This window comes from Oryza sativa, chromosome 5 (genome assembly GCF_034140825.1).
Source record: "Oryza sativa Japonica Group chromosome 5, ASM3414082v1".
Taxonomy (NCBI): domain Eukaryota; kingdom Viridiplantae; phylum Streptophyta; class Magnoliopsida; order Poales; family Poaceae; genus Oryza; species Oryza sativa.
Genome location: NC_089039.1, coordinates 29,249,508 through 29,266,473, shown reverse-complemented (window position 1 = coordinate 29,266,473; position 16,966 = coordinate 29,249,508). Strand labels below are relative to the sequence as shown.

Sequence of the window (16,966 nt, the reverse complement as noted above, 5' to 3'; positions counted from 1 at the left end):
GGTATTAGGCAATATATTATTCCTATGACTTAGTAATAAGTATTGTGGAAGTGGGTAGTAACTAATGCTAGGTAGTAAGCTTATGACCTACTCATAAGAATAAAAAAATATTAAAATCTCTCTCACTCTCTCCTTCCAACACAAGATGTGCTACTACTGCATGCTGAGTTGGACAAAAAGCAACTAAAAAACAATATTTTTTTCTCATGGGACCCACTTTACAAAGGCCTACTACTTAGCCCTGCTACTTATTAACTAGTTAGGTAATATACATTGCTGTTGCCCTCAGACTTGCGTAACCGCAACATTTTGTTTTCAAAAAAACCGCAACATTTTACTGTTATTCCAGTACGTTCCCTCAATCTCTTTTCCCTGGCATGAGACGAGATGACGAGCTTTGAACGGTCGTGGTAGGCGTGTGTCCTTGGCTGCACTGTTCCATGTCGCGCTGAAAAGATGCATCAGAGAGAGGCCTTGTGTTTTGTTCTGTTCGTGTGCTCGTGAGTCGTGACAGCACGCACTCTCGCAAACGAGATGAGGTTGCCCTAGTACGGCAGTCAAAACTCTGTACCAACTCACTGATCATGTCCTGGAACCAGAGGGAGACAGAACACAGCAGTCAAATGTTTTGTACCGTCAGATTGATCGTGTCTTTGAATGACTGCAGAAGGAAGATGCAGCTCTACCAACTCCCAACATTTCTTGTTCTTCTTGTGTTTCCATGACTTAGTTTAACAATACTACTAGAAGTTTAACAGATGCGTGACACAGGGAAATGCGATTAACAACATTACAATAGTAGCACTATATATGTTGTCCGTCACAAACACTGTCTGAATTTTGAATTGACCGCGAGTGTAAAACACAGGAGAGAAGGAGATGAACAGAGGTAACTACAAAACCAGAAGGAAAGCTGTAAAAGCTTTGCAAAATGTATTTGGACTCATCAATTGCGTCTTGCACCTCTGCACTGCAGCTCCACTCCAGCCTTCACTCGATTAACTGAAATCCCAGCAGAGCAGCACAGGCACAGGGTGGGTGGTGTGGTGAAGTGGTGATAGCTGGTAAAGCTGAGCAGCATTAGCATTAGCCAGCCGCCCATGCCTCTGCTCGCTTTCTCTGCCAACGAGCCCATTTCCACCGTCATTTTCCTGACTTTTATGAAGCTTCTGTTTCCTACCGCATGTGTTTGGGTTGGGACCCTGCTGGGTTAGTCTTTTTCCATCGTTTGCATGTAATGCGAGTGTGCACCTGGGCTCTGGACAGGAAGAAATTCTACTACTAGCAGTACTACCTGAAGTCTTTCTTTTCGGTTTACCAGCATTAGTTGACGAAACCAAACACGTTTTGTCAGTTTCAGTACTATCACAAAATCTCACCATTTTGACATCGTTAGCATAAAACCACGAGAGACTTTAAAAATAGGAGTACTGTATCCTGCCATAAAAGGCAGGAATGGCAGAAAATCCAATCCAATGGCCATCGTGGTTGGTCCGGACCCAACACCACCCAAGTACCCTGGATGCGCTGCCGATTGATGATTCCCTGCCGCCCGCGCCACAAAAATCGCTCGCAAAAATTACCCGCGCGGCCCAACACCTGCCACGCCGAACTCAACCACCCGAACCAAGCAGTGCACATCTCCGCGCCGCTACCAAACGCATAAGGCCATATTTCTTTCAGTTTGGGATTATTATAATCCAGATTATTGAGAGTAAGCTGAAAGAAACAGTCAACTTATTGATGTAACTTATTATAATCTGGAGCCCAGTTTATTATAATCTGATAAACTCATTTAGGTGAGCTTTTTCCAGATTATTGGGTGGAAAATTACCCACCATGCCACCCCACTCCCTCTTTAGACTGGCAAACCCAATAATCTAGGCTCTAATAATCTAGGAAATAAACAACTAACCGTTTATTATACTACAGATTATAATAATCTAGCTTATATTAATCTAACTCAATAATCTAGATTATAATAATTCCAAGCTGAAAGAAATAGGGCCTAAGTGTTACGCACTCCGCTACTCCACTTTCTTGTGTTGAGTCGTCGTCCAAATTCATTTACCCACATATAAAGACCAGCTTATCGTTATTTTTTTTAAGATTCCACCTTCATATATATATATTTTTTTTGTAAGCCGTCGTTCGGCGTTATAATCTTATCCTTCGATATAGTAAAAATATTTACTGGCTAACGCCTGTGTTTTTTCCTTCCTAATTTAAAAGCATTTTTCACATTAAATCTCGTGTCTTGTATGATTGATCTATTAGTTTTTATCGTTTATTTGCTTATCGTTTTCTAACATTCTGAACACAAACCAGTTTAAAACCCACCCGTCCCGTGCCCGTGTCCGTGTCTCGTCCCCCCGACCGCGCGCCTCTTGCCATTGCTACACCATGCACATCTTCCGCCTCCTGGCGGCGCGGCGCCGCGCCGTGTCGACCATCACGGCTGCTGCTGCCGCTGCGCCGGCGGCGTCGTCCGACGCCGGCCGGGACAGCGAGGACGAGGGCCCATTCTTCGACCTCGACTTCTCCTCCGTCCGGGGGGCCTCCAGCTCCGGCAGCATGTCCGGCTCCGACGACTCCGACGACGACTGCACGGACCTCGACTTCATCATCTCCCTCCACCGCAGCCGCTCCGCCTCGCCCTCCTACGACACGCTCTTCTTTGCCGCCGCCGCGTCGGAGCCCAGCACCAAGGCCAGCTTCCAGCCGTCGCATCACTTCTGCGCTAAACGCCGCGGCGGCGGCGGCCTCCGGACGCTGAGCTTCGGCGCCAAGAAGGCCGCGTTCTACGGCGGCCGCCACAGCTTCGCCCGGAGCTCATGCAGCGCGCGGTCTCTACGTCTGTTCATGGAGTCACCGGCGGACGACGACGGCGAGGAGGTCGCCGAGCCGAGGAGAGCGCCGCCGTCGAGGGACGTCATCCGGCGGTACCTGACCAAGATCTCCAGACGGTTCAGGAGGACGGCTCCCCGCGCCGCCGGCGAGGCGAGGGGGCTCCGCCGTCTACGGAAGAGCCGGTCAGCGTCGGCGGCGACGAGCCTGTCGGCGTCCAGCTCGGCGGCGGCGGCGCCGTCCGGGCGAGACGACTCCCTTCTCGAGAAGCAGGACGGCATTGCCAGCGCCATCGCCCACTGCAAGGAGTCTCTGCACCGAGGTGCGTACGTGTCATCATTCATTCAAACAGTTCGTTAAACCAAACACTGTTTCTAAATTATGCCCGATTTGTATGCGCTAATTTGGCAAAAATTTCTTCCATTTTTCAGCGTCCGTGTCAGAGTGCGACTCGTCGCTGTCACGGTCAAGAAGTGACCCAGGAAAACGCGAAGCTGATCAGAGTTGCCATTAGCTTACTACTAATCCTGATGGTTACCAAGACTAACGAACGACCCATCACAAGTCTCAATGAAATTGTGGTCAACGGCCGAAGCTTCCACCTAAATTTCAGAAAAGACGGAGAAGAATTCAAAGCACTAGTACAAATTATTGAAGTTTGATGAAAATGCGGCGCTTGAGGTTGCTAAAGATTTCTCATCTCTTTTGTTTTATGGGTGTGGGTGAGTGTGTGTGTTTCACGTCCTTAATTTTAGTTTAAGGCTTTAACCCTTGGTGAATGTTTATTTTTTTTCCTTTTTCTTTGTTAGGAGAGTGGGAAAAGTGCTCTTTTTAGGCTTCTTTATCCCTCATCTAGTGTAGAAGCGTGGATTGTTTTGTGTGCTCGCGCTCTTTCCGTGGTTTTTTTTCTCTCTCGTCTTTCTAGTTTGCTTTTGTACAAGTGACTCGCAACACGACATGTAATTACGTACATTCTTGCCATTTGACTGGCTAGTTCTGGCTTTCACCGATGTCTCTCTCGTCGCCCTTTTTCAGAACCGTCTATCCACTCAAACCCAATGTGTGCAAGTGCAAATCAATCACCCTATGCTTAACCACGTAACACATCGATCAAGCTCATTGTGTTAATGAGCAGGGTAATCTGATGCCCTTCTTTTTTTTTTTCTGAAAAGCTGAGGAGGCGTTCATGTGGGTAGTAGTGGGGGAAAAGCTGAGGAAAAGCTCGGGGGGCCTTGATGGCGTAGCGCCATGATGAGGGAATCGTGCCGCCCCGTATAGAACAGTTACGGTAGCAGACTATGCGCATGTTTACACCGCTGTCAAAATTTTTCACCCTGCTAGACCGAATGTTTGGATACATGTGTATTAAATATAAACGAAAAAAATAAAATATGAGAGAGAACTCCAAAATATAATGTATATATATGACATGTGGGATCATATACTAATAGGATATCATATCTTTATAGGTAACTATTATATAAATTAACTATAAATAATTTAAATGATTTAAAAAGTAGTGGGAACTTGATCTTACGAGTGCAGCCTTTGCTTTTGTTCTCCGTGACCTCCTCCTCCTCCGTTTGCTGCTGTTCTCGGGGATATGTATGTACTCCCTCCCTTCTAAAATGTAGCTATTTTTAGTACAATGTCTTGTTTTAAAATAAAGCTATTTCTTCACCTACCTCCTCCTCTCAACCAATCACAACCATTCTTCTTCATATACTTTCTCTTTTCAACCAATCACACACTTTCTCCAATTATTTTCATCTACTTTTTTAATACCCGTATCAATTTTAAAAATAGCTTCATTTTAGGATGGAGGAAGTATGTCCCTTTCGTTTACCTTCTTCTCTCTCGTCGTCTGGCCACAGGCAAAAGTTGCATCTTGCATGGAATGCAACGAGACCGAAGCTTTGACGACTGCGCGCCAGCCAGCACGCAGCGGGGGAAAGGAAAGACTTTACTTGTTTAATCTGACCACGGGTTACGTTTCGCTTTACTTTTATATATACCGCCTTTCTTTAATTACCTCGCCCTAATCCGGCCTAATTCTGACGGAAAGGTAGGGGATGAGATGAGCAAAGCTATCAAAAGTTAAGTGTGCCCTGGCCCTGCCCTGCCGTCAGCATTTAGCGGTGACCCCGAGGTGGTGTTCAGCTCTGATTGCGGTTATTACAGATTTTTCCAGTGCAGTGTCAGTGGTTTCATTGCGAGGCTCAAATGGGCCAATGCTGCTACTATTTGCCAGCACTCACTACTCAGTCAAGTGTACATATATGTTGTTGAGATGATTGCTTGGGTTATCGTTCTTCAAGTGAGTAGTAGGAGTATGTTGTTCAGTTTTTTTGCTTGCTTTTACCGATGACAAAACTGCATACCCCTGCAGAGGCTCGCGGCTGCAATGATGGTGGACTATGGAGCGTTGCGCGGGCCCTCGCTCTGATCCTGTGACTCCTGTGAATCTCGTTACCCCTTTGATTCAAAAGAAATTCATAGTAATTTTAGAGGATTTTATTCCTATAGGATTTTTTTCTATATAGTCATTTGAATCAAAAGAATGGATCTTATGAAATCCTATGAAATTCCTATGGATTGGCTAATACCATATAAGTTTTGGAGGAATTTTAACATGAGGTAAAACCTCTTGGAAACTTTCATTTGAGTCTTTATCTCTCCTCTAATTCCTGCGTTTTTCCTGCGATCCAATCAAACGACCATTCCTCTGTTTTTCGTGTGTTTTGCAATCCTCTATTTTACACTTACATTCATATCAAAATCCTGCGTTTTTCCTATTCCTATGTTTTCTCATTCCTGCGATTCAAAGGGGCCCTTAATCTGCTCGTAGTCGCCCAAAAACAAAAGCGACTGACAATGTTTTGTTTTGTGGGTGGGACTTAGCTGGACGAACGGTGCACTTCAGTGCTGGAATAGTTCAGTTCTCAAGACAGGGAGGAGTATATTTGACTGTAACAAGATAAACATGCCAAGAGAAAAATGGCCTCTGCTAGCTACTGCTGCACTGTGAAATTCTGCTGCAGCAACCGGATGTGTAGTAGTACTAGGGATAAACTGGCCATTGAATATACTACTGCACAAATGGAGCAGAATAAATGTGGAGTTATCAGTGCGGCAGGATGCCAAGAATCTCGAGGCCGTGGTGCCTCACGTCGACTGGGTGATGAGTGAAGCTCCGCCGCATGAATCTGCATATTTGATTCTTGACAGCGGTCGAAGGACACTGTTGTTGCCGCTGGTATAATTAACCGACCACCAACTTGCTTGGAGATCACTGAGCATATGCATATGCATTCTCCTTCTCCCTGGATATGATGTGCCTTCGTATGGAGTACTACTAGTACATATTTTCTGTTCCGTTTTTTAGGATTCAGAGGTGCATGGACGTACACTAGTTGCACTTGGTTTATGAGTAGATCTTATGTTTACAGATAGGGACGAGAAGATCTGATCTGTACAGAACCAAGAGATTGTTCCAAGCTCTGTTGCATTTCTGTTCCATGCATCCCATTGTTCAGTGCAGATGCATTGGATACCTTCCAAGGTCAAGCAGCCAGCAGGAGGAAGAGGAAACAGGGTGAATGGCTGTTTTCTCCTCCACATGAGGGGCTGGGTCAGGAAGAAGCATGCATGCATTTTCAGTTTTGAGCTTTGCCATGGAAAAAAAGAGAGTTTTTTCTCGTTGCTTTTGCTTTACCAAAGCGCAGTGCTATTTTTGCATGAGCCTATCTTTTTTTTTCCCTCTGGAGAAAGGGAAGCATGCATGCTTGTTTCCTTTTCCTCTTAGGGCATGCTACAGTAGTAGTACAGTGCTAGTTTTGTCCATGGGACTATGGGAGGGGGTGGTCAACTGCTGAGGTTAAGGGCCTGTAAAAAAACCTTAACAAATTTTGGCATTACCAAAATTTTGACTTGATTTCTTATATAGTTACCAAAATTTGGTAGCAAACTAAATGTAGCCATTTTTTTAGTAACTTTACCAAAATTTGGTAAGGTTGAAAATGACATCAAAGTGAACAGGCCCTAAGCTCCGGCAAGTTCGTGTATACTCCACCGATACTATACCAAAACTCAGAATAAGGCCTTGTTTAGTTCCCAAAATAATTTTATCCAAAAACATAACATCGAGTCTTTGACACATGCATAAGTATTATATTATTAAATATAGATAAAAAAACTAATTGCACAGTTTGCATGTAAATCGCGAGACAAATCTTTTAGCCTAATTAGTCCATGATTAGCTATAAGTGCTACAGTAACACACATGTACTAATGATGGATTAATTAGACTTAATAAATTCGTCTTGTGATTTTTAGGCGAGTTATAAAATTAGTTTTTTCATTCGTGTCTGAAAATCCTTTCCAACATCCAGTCAAACGTTCGATGTGACACCTAAAAATTTTCTTTTCATAAACTAAACACACCCTTAAGTATAGTCTACACAAGAGTGTTGCCACTATGCTACTCCTGAAATCTATCTGGTTCATCAACCACGTTTTGAGTCATTTTTGGGATTTCGGCCAAACTTTTGGGACGCGAGTGTTGCTACTATGCTACTCCTGAAATCTATCTGGTTCAGGAGCCACGTTTTGAGTCATCCTGGGATTTCGACGAGATGTTGAGCACCAGTAGATATGCCTGTCTCCTTATAATTTCTACTAGTAACTTCTAGTTGTAAATAAACGTATCTATTAGCAGATCACTAGATCCGTTTTCTGTCCCTCTCCCACAGCAGTAGAGGCATGAGATAATATAGAATACCCGTGCCCATCCCTTTGCCCTTAAGAACATTGCAGAAGTAGACAATGAACACAGATGTAGAGTGAAGCTCTTTCTTCATTATAGATCTCATCTAAAGTACGAGCCAATTTTAGATATCACACCCTGTCCCATGTATATAGGGGTCTTAGGAGGAGATATATATTATCTCTACGGTTCGGATTGACCTACAAGAAACTTATTTCCTAAGAATTTGTTTCACAACAATAGTAACCTATGAGAGGCGGCTTAGCTAGTGAGCTCGGTGGGGTATTTTGGGTTGGTGGGCTGGGGCTTCCGCTAACCAGCTCTCCCTTGGTGCCACATGCTATATAGGGCCTGTTTGGGGGAGCTTTAGATTCTGAGAAGCAGCTGTTTAGTAGCCAGCTTCTGAGAATCTGTAAAAACTCTGAAACTCAGCTTCTCCAGCTTCTTAGTTTATTTTTCAGAATTTGTAACTACAGATTCTCAGAAGCTGTGGACTGTTTAGGGCAACTTCTAGCAGAAGCAGCTTTTGGGGAAAGCTACAGCTGGGACAAGCTCCCCTAAACAGGGCCATAGGCTTGTTTGATGGCCCAGTCTTTGTAGATCAGGAAATTCAGGATACGCAAAAACGTATAGTATAGTAGGGAAAAGTCTATATGATATCCCTCAACTATATCCAGTATTTTAGTTGTATCCTCAACTAAAATAATGGATATAAAATTTCCTTCAACTATTAAAACTGGGTCAATTACCTCCTTCATGTCCGGTTTTCCAGTTCATAGATGAAAATCATACATGAACTATAGTTGAGGAGGTAAATATTTTTTTCCCTATCCAGTAGGACAAGAAAGGGGAACATTCGTCTCAACAAGCGTGCAAGACATTGTGGTACGTAGTACCTGCAACCTACTGCAATTGTAGATTTGTGACGGGAGTCAATGCTACTGGCTAATTCTACATGGCCTGCTAGTTGCCAGCAAAGATTCATAGCATTGCGTGATCCATGAACAATCAATAGCTTGATCACAAGTAAGCAAAACTTAGTTGCACACGTTTTGTACGAAAAATCTCGGCGTACTTTACTCAGCTTTCAAAGTTAGGATGAACGTGGTACATCTTATGGTACAAAACGAAAGTAATTAAACAAAAAGAAGATATGATCAACAGAAATAATTTGACAAGGGAGAGACTAGAGAGGAGAGTAATTAGCGAACGGTTCACTAGTCCGATCCGTTCGTCTCCAGTAAGGTAAAGAAAAACTTGAAAACTATGGCGGATCGCTCTCGATCGCGTCGCGCCTTGCACCGTTGCGAGATCAGTGGCTGCTGAAGTCCGCGACGCACGACGGCGAGCCGGCCACGACGACCGCGGCCGAGACGCGCAGCACGACGCGGCACCTCATCGCCACGCGCACCGCGCGCCGCCCGTACAGGCCGCCCAGCACGCTCACCCTGCCGTCCACGGCGGTGTGGCTCGCCAGCCGCACCTCGCCGCGGCCGAACAGCACCTCCCCGACCACGGCCGCGCCCACCCTGTCGACGAACACGTCCATGCCGACCCGCACCCGGCTCGTGCCCCGCGCCGCCACCTCCCCCGGCGGCGCGCTCCCCAGCCCGACGTACTCCGGCACGCCGTCGACGTAGAACTCCGTGGTGCTCGTGCCGAACCTCATGGACTCGTAGTTGGGGTTCTTGATCACGATGCCCGCGACGAGCGTCACGTTGATCCGCAGCGGCCGGGAGGCCTCCGTGCCGAACCCCACATGGAAGCGCTCCACCGTGACGGAGTCCATGGACAGGGTGGGATCCCTCACCTTGAGCACGGTGAGCGACAGGACCAGCATCGCCACGGCGGCCACCGCGGCGACCACGCCCAGGGCGCAGCACGCGCGCCGCAGCAGCCGGCTGCCGTGGCCGTGCTGCTCCGCCGGCTTAGCGATCTCGACGTCAGCATCGCCGTCGATGGCTTTGGCCTTGGCCTTGGCCTTCACCTTGGCGGCGTCAAAGACGAGGTCGACATGATCTTTGGCTTTGGGTTTCTTGGGCTCGGGTTCCGCCATGAATCGATCGTGTTTGTGGTGTGTGGGCGTGGCGTTGGCCGAGTCGGCAGCATTTTGCAATTTGCGGGGCCTTGCGGAATGCAAAGCCAAAAGGGGGTTAGGCGTTGGGGGGGAAGAGTTATTAAGGCGGGGTCCGTGTCGCAGCGGCAAATGCAACAGTTTGGTTTGGTAGTTGGGGAGTTCGGGGTCGCTGTTTGGGAACGTCGGGCTTAAATTCGGTCAGTGCGTGACACGGACAGACGCCTCCCGCGATGTAACTGCCAACGGCCACGGCCTGACGTTAAACGCGTATGGTATGGGCCAGGCTCGTTTTCTAGTCGCTTACGGGCTGAGCCTTTTTAGGAGTTCCTCTAGTTACTGGGCTGAAATGTAACGTCTGTCGAGTATGCGGGGCCGTCGGCAGGACATGGCATCGCGAAGCCCAACATCACGGAACCACTAGTGTCGCGGTCATCATATCACATGCCATCGATCGCTTCGCTCCTCTTATCGCCGTTGACTTTTCTAGAGTGGTAGAAAAGCGGTTGGATCCAACTTCCAGCACAAAGTACTAACACATTTTACACGAAACGAGCTTTTCCAGATCTAATAATAATAGTACTAGTACTGGTAGTAGTTGTAGTAGCATCTCGCACAGTTTTATACGACCACGTCAGTTCGTCTGCGGCGTAGTGCAGAGATGGGATCGCCGATCAGTGAGCGATTCGGTGCAGGCAACTGATAAGGAGGGAGGATCTCTCCGCCGACTCAGCACCGTCCGTTTCGGGACGTGGTGCCGTTTTGGCCCCGCGCCGAAGCTTCTCCCCTTTGCAGTTATCAAATTCCCCTTGCAGCCACGCAGATTTACGCCGCGCCCCCACGCAACCCAAAAGTTCAGCGTAAACTTGCCTATCAACAAAACTACAGCTCAGGCGGCCACGCGAAATCGCGAGGTTTCACGTACCAAAAGCGCAAAAATCCACTCGGATTCCACGCGGCCGAGCCACTGCACGTGGGCGCCCACGACGCGCCCCCGTATCGATCGGCACCGCGCTTTCCTCCTCCTGATCTTACCCGCTACTATATCATCATCTGCTTGCTTTCCCCCCGAGAGTCCACGGCCTCCTGCTCCTCTCGATCCAAGATAATTTCACTCCAGCGTGCGTCGGCCATGTCGAGCTTGATGGACAAGGCGAAAGGGTTCGTGGCGGAGAAGATCGCGCACATCCCAAAGCCGGAGGCGTCGCTGGACAGCTTGTCGTTCAAGGGGATGAGCCGCGAGTGCATCACCGTGCACAGCAACGTCAACGTCTCCAACCCCTACGACCACCGCCTCCCCATCTGCGAGCTCACCTACACCCTCAAGTGCGCCGGCAAGTACGTGTCACAGCTAGCTTTTGCTTGTCCGATCGATGATCCATCCATCTCACGCTCGATCGAATTGTGCTAATTGTGTATTGGTCGATTTGGATTGATTGGTCATCATCAGCGTTGTGGCGTCCGGCACGATGCCCGATCCGGGGTGGATCGCGGCGAGCGACACGACGAAGCTGGAGATACCGGCCAAGATCCCCTACGACTTCCTCATCTCGCTGGTGAAGGACGTGGGCCGGGACTGGGACATCGACTACCAGCTCGACGTCGGCCTCACCATCGACCTCCCCATCGTCGGCAACTTCACCATCCCGCTCTCCACCAGCGGCGAGATGAAGCTCCCCACACTCAAGGACATGTTCTAATTATCTTATCTCTAATCTCATCAACCAACTCCGATCGATCGAACTCTCTGTATGTGTGATGTGTCTCGCGAATAATGGCAGCTGCTCTGCACCTGTGTTCTTCTTGCCCTGCATAGTATAGCATGGCTGTATGAGCGGCTGAAAAATTACCTCTATTCCTAATGGTTGCAATAATAAGCTAGAGAACTGAACTTTTGCTTGTTTATGTGCTATGTGGGATTGCTTGTGATTGGCATGGCCGAATTGTTCAGTGAACGTTGGGGAAAATGGTACCCGTTTTGTGCCAGGTTATGTCGTGTCCCTATCCTACCTTAATCATGTAGGCGATGCATTTTAATTCGTGAGTGCACCCGTCTCGCGATCAAAATGACTCAATTGTAGCGCATTGGCACGATTTATTCAGCGAAAACACACCACTATTAAGAACTGTTTGCGTCTACATGTTAGCGGTTGCATTTGGCTAGCTCAGGAAGTCAGAATGCATCGGCCAATCGATTGCAAGTCGCAACGTTACGCCGCCGTTGGTTGGTGACTTGGTTCCAACACGAAGAACAGGACGCGCTGACGAGATGAGTTGGCTCTTTCCGATAAGCAGCACGGAGCTTGGTACATGGGCCAAGCCCAGGGCCCTAGCTGGTCATATAGCCCAGGGAATAAGTCTGTTATACGTCCCTCAACTCATGTCCCTAGTTGAATGACATCCCTCAACTGAAAAAGGGGATATAACCATTGCAAATAGATTCCCCGAGCGGTTTCATACTTTCGTAGGTGGTTTCGTTTGGCATGGCAGTTGACTCACTGAGTCATAGGTAGGACCCGCTTGCCAGCAGGCCTCCACCTCATCTCTCATCTTCCATTAGCATAGAGGACGCCGCCGGCCATGCCATGTGTAGGGAGGATCTCGCCGGCCAGCCGCGCCATGCGCAGGGTTGGAACTTGCCCTCCGCCGGCCGTGCGTGGGGGAGGACCATGCCGGCCGGCCGCACCACGCACGGGGCAGGACCTCGACCTCGCCGGCCGACGGCCGCACGCGGGGGAGGATCTTGCTGGCTGGGCCGCAAGTGGAGGAACATATTATACCCGGTTTTGCGTTTGAGGGATGCGATTTAACATAAGTTGACGGAGGCAAATAGACTTATTCCTATAGCCCAGCCTCCATACCTTGCTTGGCCCATGCAGATGCCTTGGCAGATTTTTCCTTTTTCTGAGCTTCCAGCCTGCCGTGAAAGGAGGGGCGGAGCTAGTATATGTGCCTGGAACCCGGTCAAGAAAATTTTTTAGCTATACGTTATCTATTTTCACCATATATGTACCCCCCTCAATACAAACTTAGACACCCGTATCAGCTTAAACTTGATTTAAAGTAGAATAAATTAAACAAGTAGCATCACCCTCTGTTTCGCTCTAGCTCCGCCAAAGGAAATTGAACTGTCCCACCGTCCCACAAGCCGCGCCGGTTTTCATTGTTGGGAATTGAACTGTGTATATCAGCCATCCGATCCCCCAAGATGCACCCATAACCATGGATGCCTAGACTAACCATGCGCACCGGACCAGAGGAAGAAAGCATATCTAAACTGGTACGTCATTATTGGAGATTTATGGCATTTTTTTTGCGATCCATTGCATATGTCGATTCACTTCGCTGTATTTGAGTGTTTCACTCCCTGTTTATTGGACGTTGCACGTAACTGCACAACCTTGTCGTATGAGTAATGTTAGATTTTGTGTCGAATCTGTGTACGTAGTTGGTTACAGTTTAGGACTTGGAGTTGTACTATGTGTAGGACTAGAGTAAGAGTCGGACTCTATCCTAGGATCTCTCATAAATAGAGGGATGTGCCTGTTGTAACCGCATGACGACTTAGCATAGCGAGAGGGAGCGGCTGCCGGCGGCCACCGGTCGTGAGCCGTTGTAACTCTGATACGCTGTAATATGCTGGATCGGGGAGGAGCGCCCGTAATCAGTGCCCCGGAGATGTAGGCCTCGGCTGAACTCCGTTATCAAATATCGTGCCTCGCTGTCGTCATCATGTTTGGATCTCCTATGGCGTTTTCTTCCGCGTTTGGTTTCCGATGTGATTTTGGGGCCGGTTTTATAACAAGTGGTATCAGAGCCCAAGATTTGGAACCCGGAACAATTTCCATGGGTCACATGGTGGAGAGGGCCCGGTAACAAGTTTTCGGGGTCACATGGGTTGATGTGACGGGGGAGATTGTTGGGCCTGAGGCCAGGTAACAAATCATCGGGATCACATGGGTTGATGTGACGGGGAAGATTGTCGGGCCCGGGGGAGATTGTTGGGTTTAGTTCTACATCGGTAATTGATGATAGGGGAGCACGACTTAAAAGGTGGGGGCGGTCCTCACCCATCAGACTAGTCTTTTGGGTTGTGTAGGCCCAGGACCTAAAGTTGTGGTTTCGGTTAGGCCTGTGGTGGAGCAGGTCCAATGTGACATGGGTGGCCCACGGTTGTGGGCTGGGCTGCGCACTCTAACAAGTTGTTAGAGTTTGTGTCGAATATGTGTACGTAGTCGGTTACAGTTTAGGACTTGGAGTTGTACTAGGTGTAGGACTAGAGTAAGAGTCGGACTCTGTCCTAGGATCTCTCGTAAATAGAGGGGCGTGCCTGTTGTAACCGCATGACGACTTAGCATATCGAGAGGGAGCGGTTGCTGGCGGCCCGTAATCAGTGCCCCGGAGATGTAGGCCTCGGTTGAACTCCTAGGATCTCTCATAAATAGAGGGGCATGCCTATTGAAACCGCATGACGACTTAGCATAGCAAGAGGGAGCAACTACCGGTGGCCCGTAATCAGTGCCCCGGAGATGTAGGCCTCGGTTGAACTCCTAAGATCTCTCATAAATAGAGGGGCGTGCCTATTGAAACCGCATGACGACTTAGCATAGCGAGAGGGAGCGGCTGCCGGCGGCCCGTAATCAGTGCCCCGAAGATGTAGGCCTCGGTTGAACTCCGTTATCAAATATCGTGCCTCTGTATCGTCATCATGTTTGGATACGTTTTCTTTCGCGTTTGGTTTTCGATGTGATTTTGGGGCCGGTTTTATAACAAGTAACCGTCTAGAAAGTGCCGGGAAAAAAAACTGTTCTGTTCATGTTGCAGTTGGCTTTCTTGGATATTGCACATATTTAATTTGTTTCTTAGTGTTGCATCCATTATTTTTTAAATGTTGTATCTCTTAATTCAGTTTATAAACAAGTAAAGTGAAACATTTAACCAAGAGATCAGACATTCTTTTCAAGTGATAAATATATATATATATATATATATATATATATATATATATATATATATATATATATATATATATATATATATATATATATATATATATATATATATATATATATATATATATATATATATATATATATATATATATATATATATATATATCATTCGATATATATTCTGGCTAGATTCAGATGACCGATCCTTAGTTGCGCCCTTCTTTTATTTTGGGAACACCTCCTACAATTGTTAGCTATCCTGGCATCCGAATTCGGAAGGTATCAAATGTGACAGATCTTGACCGACCACCTAATAATAAGCACAAGCTTATAAAAAATCATCAGTGCAAAGATCGTGCAAAACCGAGCAAAAATGCTGTACAGTACAGAACATAGATTTTGATCATTCTACGGGCAACACGTGTGACCTGACCAGTGTATATCTTACTAGCTATCTTCCATTCTTCCTCAATACTGTATAATGGAAGAGAAGAACATGACAGTTCATGTGTGTAGTCAATTAGCGCTCCAGGCCACCAACTAGAGCGACAGCCGGCGTCCAAGAACGGCGTCGTCATCCAAAAAGTGGTCGAGATCATCGTCGAAGGGGCCAAAGAAATCGTTCATATCCATCTCCACCGGCGCCCAGAGGTCGTTCTCGTCGTCCGCCATGGAGCACGTAGTGTCGGCGCTGTCCTCCGTCTTGGCCGCCGCCGCCGCCGCCTCGTCCGTCGACGCGCCGCCGGGAGACGGCTGCTGCTGCTGCTGCTGGTCAGGGGACGCCGGCTTGTTGTTGCGCGTGGTGCCGGCCAGCGAGTTGAGCTGCGTGGGCACGGCGTGGCAGTGCTCGGCGATGTAGGTGATGACCAGCACCCCGGGCTTCTCCGGCGACCGCTCCACCATCTTCCTCGCCATGCACGCCTTGAGGCTACTGCACTTGTAGTATCCCCTGTTCAAGAGGAACACGCATGCATATACACGATGCAATCAATCAACTGAACTCAAACGCTAATGGCAATTGGCAGTGGCACTGCTGGTAATGCGACTAGCTAGTTAATTACCGAGGATACGGCGAGCCCTTGATAGGTTTCTGGCCATACTTGCGCCATGCCCAAAGGTCGGTGGAGACGCCGCCGTCGGCAACCGGCACCTCGCACACCACTTTCTTCAGCTGGCTCTTCTTGCTGCATCGATCGAGCATGTAAATTAACCACAGCTGTTAGTGCTAATAATCTCATCAAATAAACAATGAAATATATTCATTTTTCTCAGTGCAGCATGGGCTGTGTATATATATTTGTACCTTCTTTTGGGCCTGGCAGTACGAACGCCCGGTTTCCGGCCAGGCTGCTTCCTACCCTGCCCGGACGTCGAGGCAATCGCCGGGAAGGAGATGAGCACCTCATGCTCGCCGCCCTCCCCACGCTCGCGGCTCGTCGACGGCGCCGTCACCAAGAACGGCGCCCGAGGCCGCTCGTGGTACAGGTCCAAGTACTCCAAGTCGTAAAACGATGCCGCCGACGACCTCACCGGTTGCCCAACGAACTCCGGCACCCCACCAGCACGGCCAACGAAGACGGTTTCGGCTTCAGCCCGCCGCGTCGTCGACGGCGCCGCCGGCGGCTCCGGCTCCGAGTCGGCGACGGCCGTGCCACAGCTCCTGACCAGTGCCTGGAGATCCCAATCGTTGGAGTACTCCATGATCAGCTTCTTGAGGAGCGGGTGAAAGCGAGAAAGAGAGCTAGCGTGTGTGATGGTCATGAGAAGAGGAGGAGGGGGTTGACTTTGCGACGAGCAGCGGGATACTTATAGCGGCGAGATGAAGGGAAGTCGTAGCCTAGCCAGCTAGAAAGTCAAACACAACGGCGCTTTTTTGTGCGCAAGTGGTGGGCACGAAAAGCGGCGGCGATTGATCGACGGACGATGGATGGATCGATCAGTAGTGCATGCACTGGCCGTTGAGGATAACCAAGCTAGCGAGAATGCTAGGTAGATCGCGTCAGGATCTGCACGTAACCAGCAGTCTTAAGCTTTCTAAGCCTAATTTTATCCCGTTTTCACGTGTTGTATTTAGTATTAGTAGGCGGGCGCCTGACATGTTTATGAGGCCGGGGTGTGTGCGCTTGCCACTGGCCACCACTTTCTTATTGTTCTTTATCTGACTTTCATCCAAATGTCAAAGGAGAGAGAGAGAGAGAGAAAACCGGATGTGCAAAACCGAGCTGTGGTGAGGAACAGAGAAACCATCTGGCACACCTGGCGCAGCTACATGAAGTACGGAATAAACCTGGAATTATGCCATACGCTGGTGAGTTTTTTAACAAGCGC

At 48.3% G+C, this 16,966-nt stretch overlaps 4 protein-coding genes across 4 annotated transcripts; 2 read left to right on the top strand and 2 right to left on the bottom strand.

Annotated features, from left to right (window-relative positions):
- Nucleotides 1-2,359: 2,359 nt before the first annotated feature.
- On the top strand, nucleotides 2,360-3,853 carry LOC4339747 (probable membrane-associated kinase regulator 2). Its single transcript, XM_015782772.3, has 2 exons — nucleotides 2,360-3,169; nucleotides 3,279-3,853. Exons 1-2 carry the CDS (start codon nucleotides 2,404-2,406, stop codon nucleotides 3,359-3,361), a joined length of 849 nt encoding a protein of 282 aa, XP_015638258.1. The 5' UTR covers nucleotides 2,360-2,403; the 3' UTR covers nucleotides 3,362-3,853.
- Nucleotides 3,854-8,662: 4,809 nt separating this feature from the next.
- On the bottom strand, nucleotides 8,663-9,719 carry LOC4339746 (uncharacterized). The gene has a single exon (XM_015782800.3). It carries the CDS (start codon nucleotides 9,666-9,668, stop codon nucleotides 8,925-8,927), a length of 744 nt encoding a protein of 247 aa, XP_015638286.1. The 5' UTR covers nucleotides 9,669-9,719; the 3' UTR covers nucleotides 8,663-8,924.
- A 1,039-nt stretch (nucleotides 9,720-10,758) lies between these two features.
- On the top strand, nucleotides 10,759-11,591 carry LOC4339745 (late embryogenesis abundant protein Lea14-A). The gene is made up of 2 exons (XM_015781988.2): nucleotides 10,759-11,024; nucleotides 11,137-11,591. The coding sequence occupies exons 1-2, from the start codon at nucleotides 10,819-10,821 to the stop codon at nucleotides 11,384-11,386; spliced, it is 456 nt and encodes a 151-aa protein (XP_015637474.1). The 5' UTR covers nucleotides 10,759-10,818; the 3' UTR covers nucleotides 11,387-11,591.
- A 3,237-nt stretch (nucleotides 11,592-14,828) lies between these two features.
- On the bottom strand, nucleotides 14,829-16,445 carry LOC9267508 (WRKY transcription factor 22-like). The gene is made up of 3 exons (XM_015783322.3): nucleotides 15,942-16,445; nucleotides 15,700-15,822; nucleotides 14,829-15,587 (listed from the first exon to the last, which is right to left on the bottom strand). The coding sequence occupies exons 1-3, from the start codon at nucleotides 16,397-16,399 to the stop codon at nucleotides 15,179-15,181; spliced, it is 990 nt and encodes a 329-aa protein (XP_015638808.1). The 5' UTR covers nucleotides 16,400-16,445; the 3' UTR covers nucleotides 14,829-15,178.
- Between the last annotated feature and the right edge of the window lie 521 nt (nucleotides 16,446-16,966).

Bases quoted from the DNA above. Each gene is read 5' to 3' on its own strand.
- LOC4339747 (XM_015782772.3), top strand. From the start codon at position 2,404: ATGCACATCTTCCGCCTCCTGGCGGCGCGGCGCCGCGCCGTGTCGACC. The intron at 3,170-3,278 runs GTGCGTACGTGT...TCCATTTTTCAG, and splicing joins CAAGGAGTCTCTGCACCGAG to CGTCCGTGTCAGAGTGCGAC.
- LOC4339746 (XM_015782800.3), bottom strand. From the start codon at position 9,668: ATGGCGGAACCCGAGCCCAAGAAACCCAAAGCCAAAGATCATGTCGAC.
- LOC4339745 (XM_015781988.2), top strand. From the start codon at position 10,819: ATGTCGAGCTTGATGGACAAGGCGAAAGGGTTCGTGGCGGAGAAGATC. The intron at 11,025-11,136 runs GTACGTGTCACA...GGTCATCATCAG, and splicing joins ACCCTCAAGTGCGCCGGCAA to CGTTGTGGCGTCCGGCACGA.
- LOC9267508 (XM_015783322.3), bottom strand. From the start codon at position 16,399: ATGACCATCACACACGCTAGCTCTCTTTCTCGCTTTCACCCGCTCCTC. The intron at 15,823-15,941 runs GTACAAATATAT...CGATCGATGCAG, and splicing joins ACTGCCAGGCCCAAAAGAAG to CAAGAAGAGCCAGCTGAAGA. The intron at 15,588-15,699 runs GTAATTAACTAG...CCTCTTGAACAG, and splicing joins AAGGGCTCGCCGTATCCTCG to GGGATACTACAAGTGCAGTA.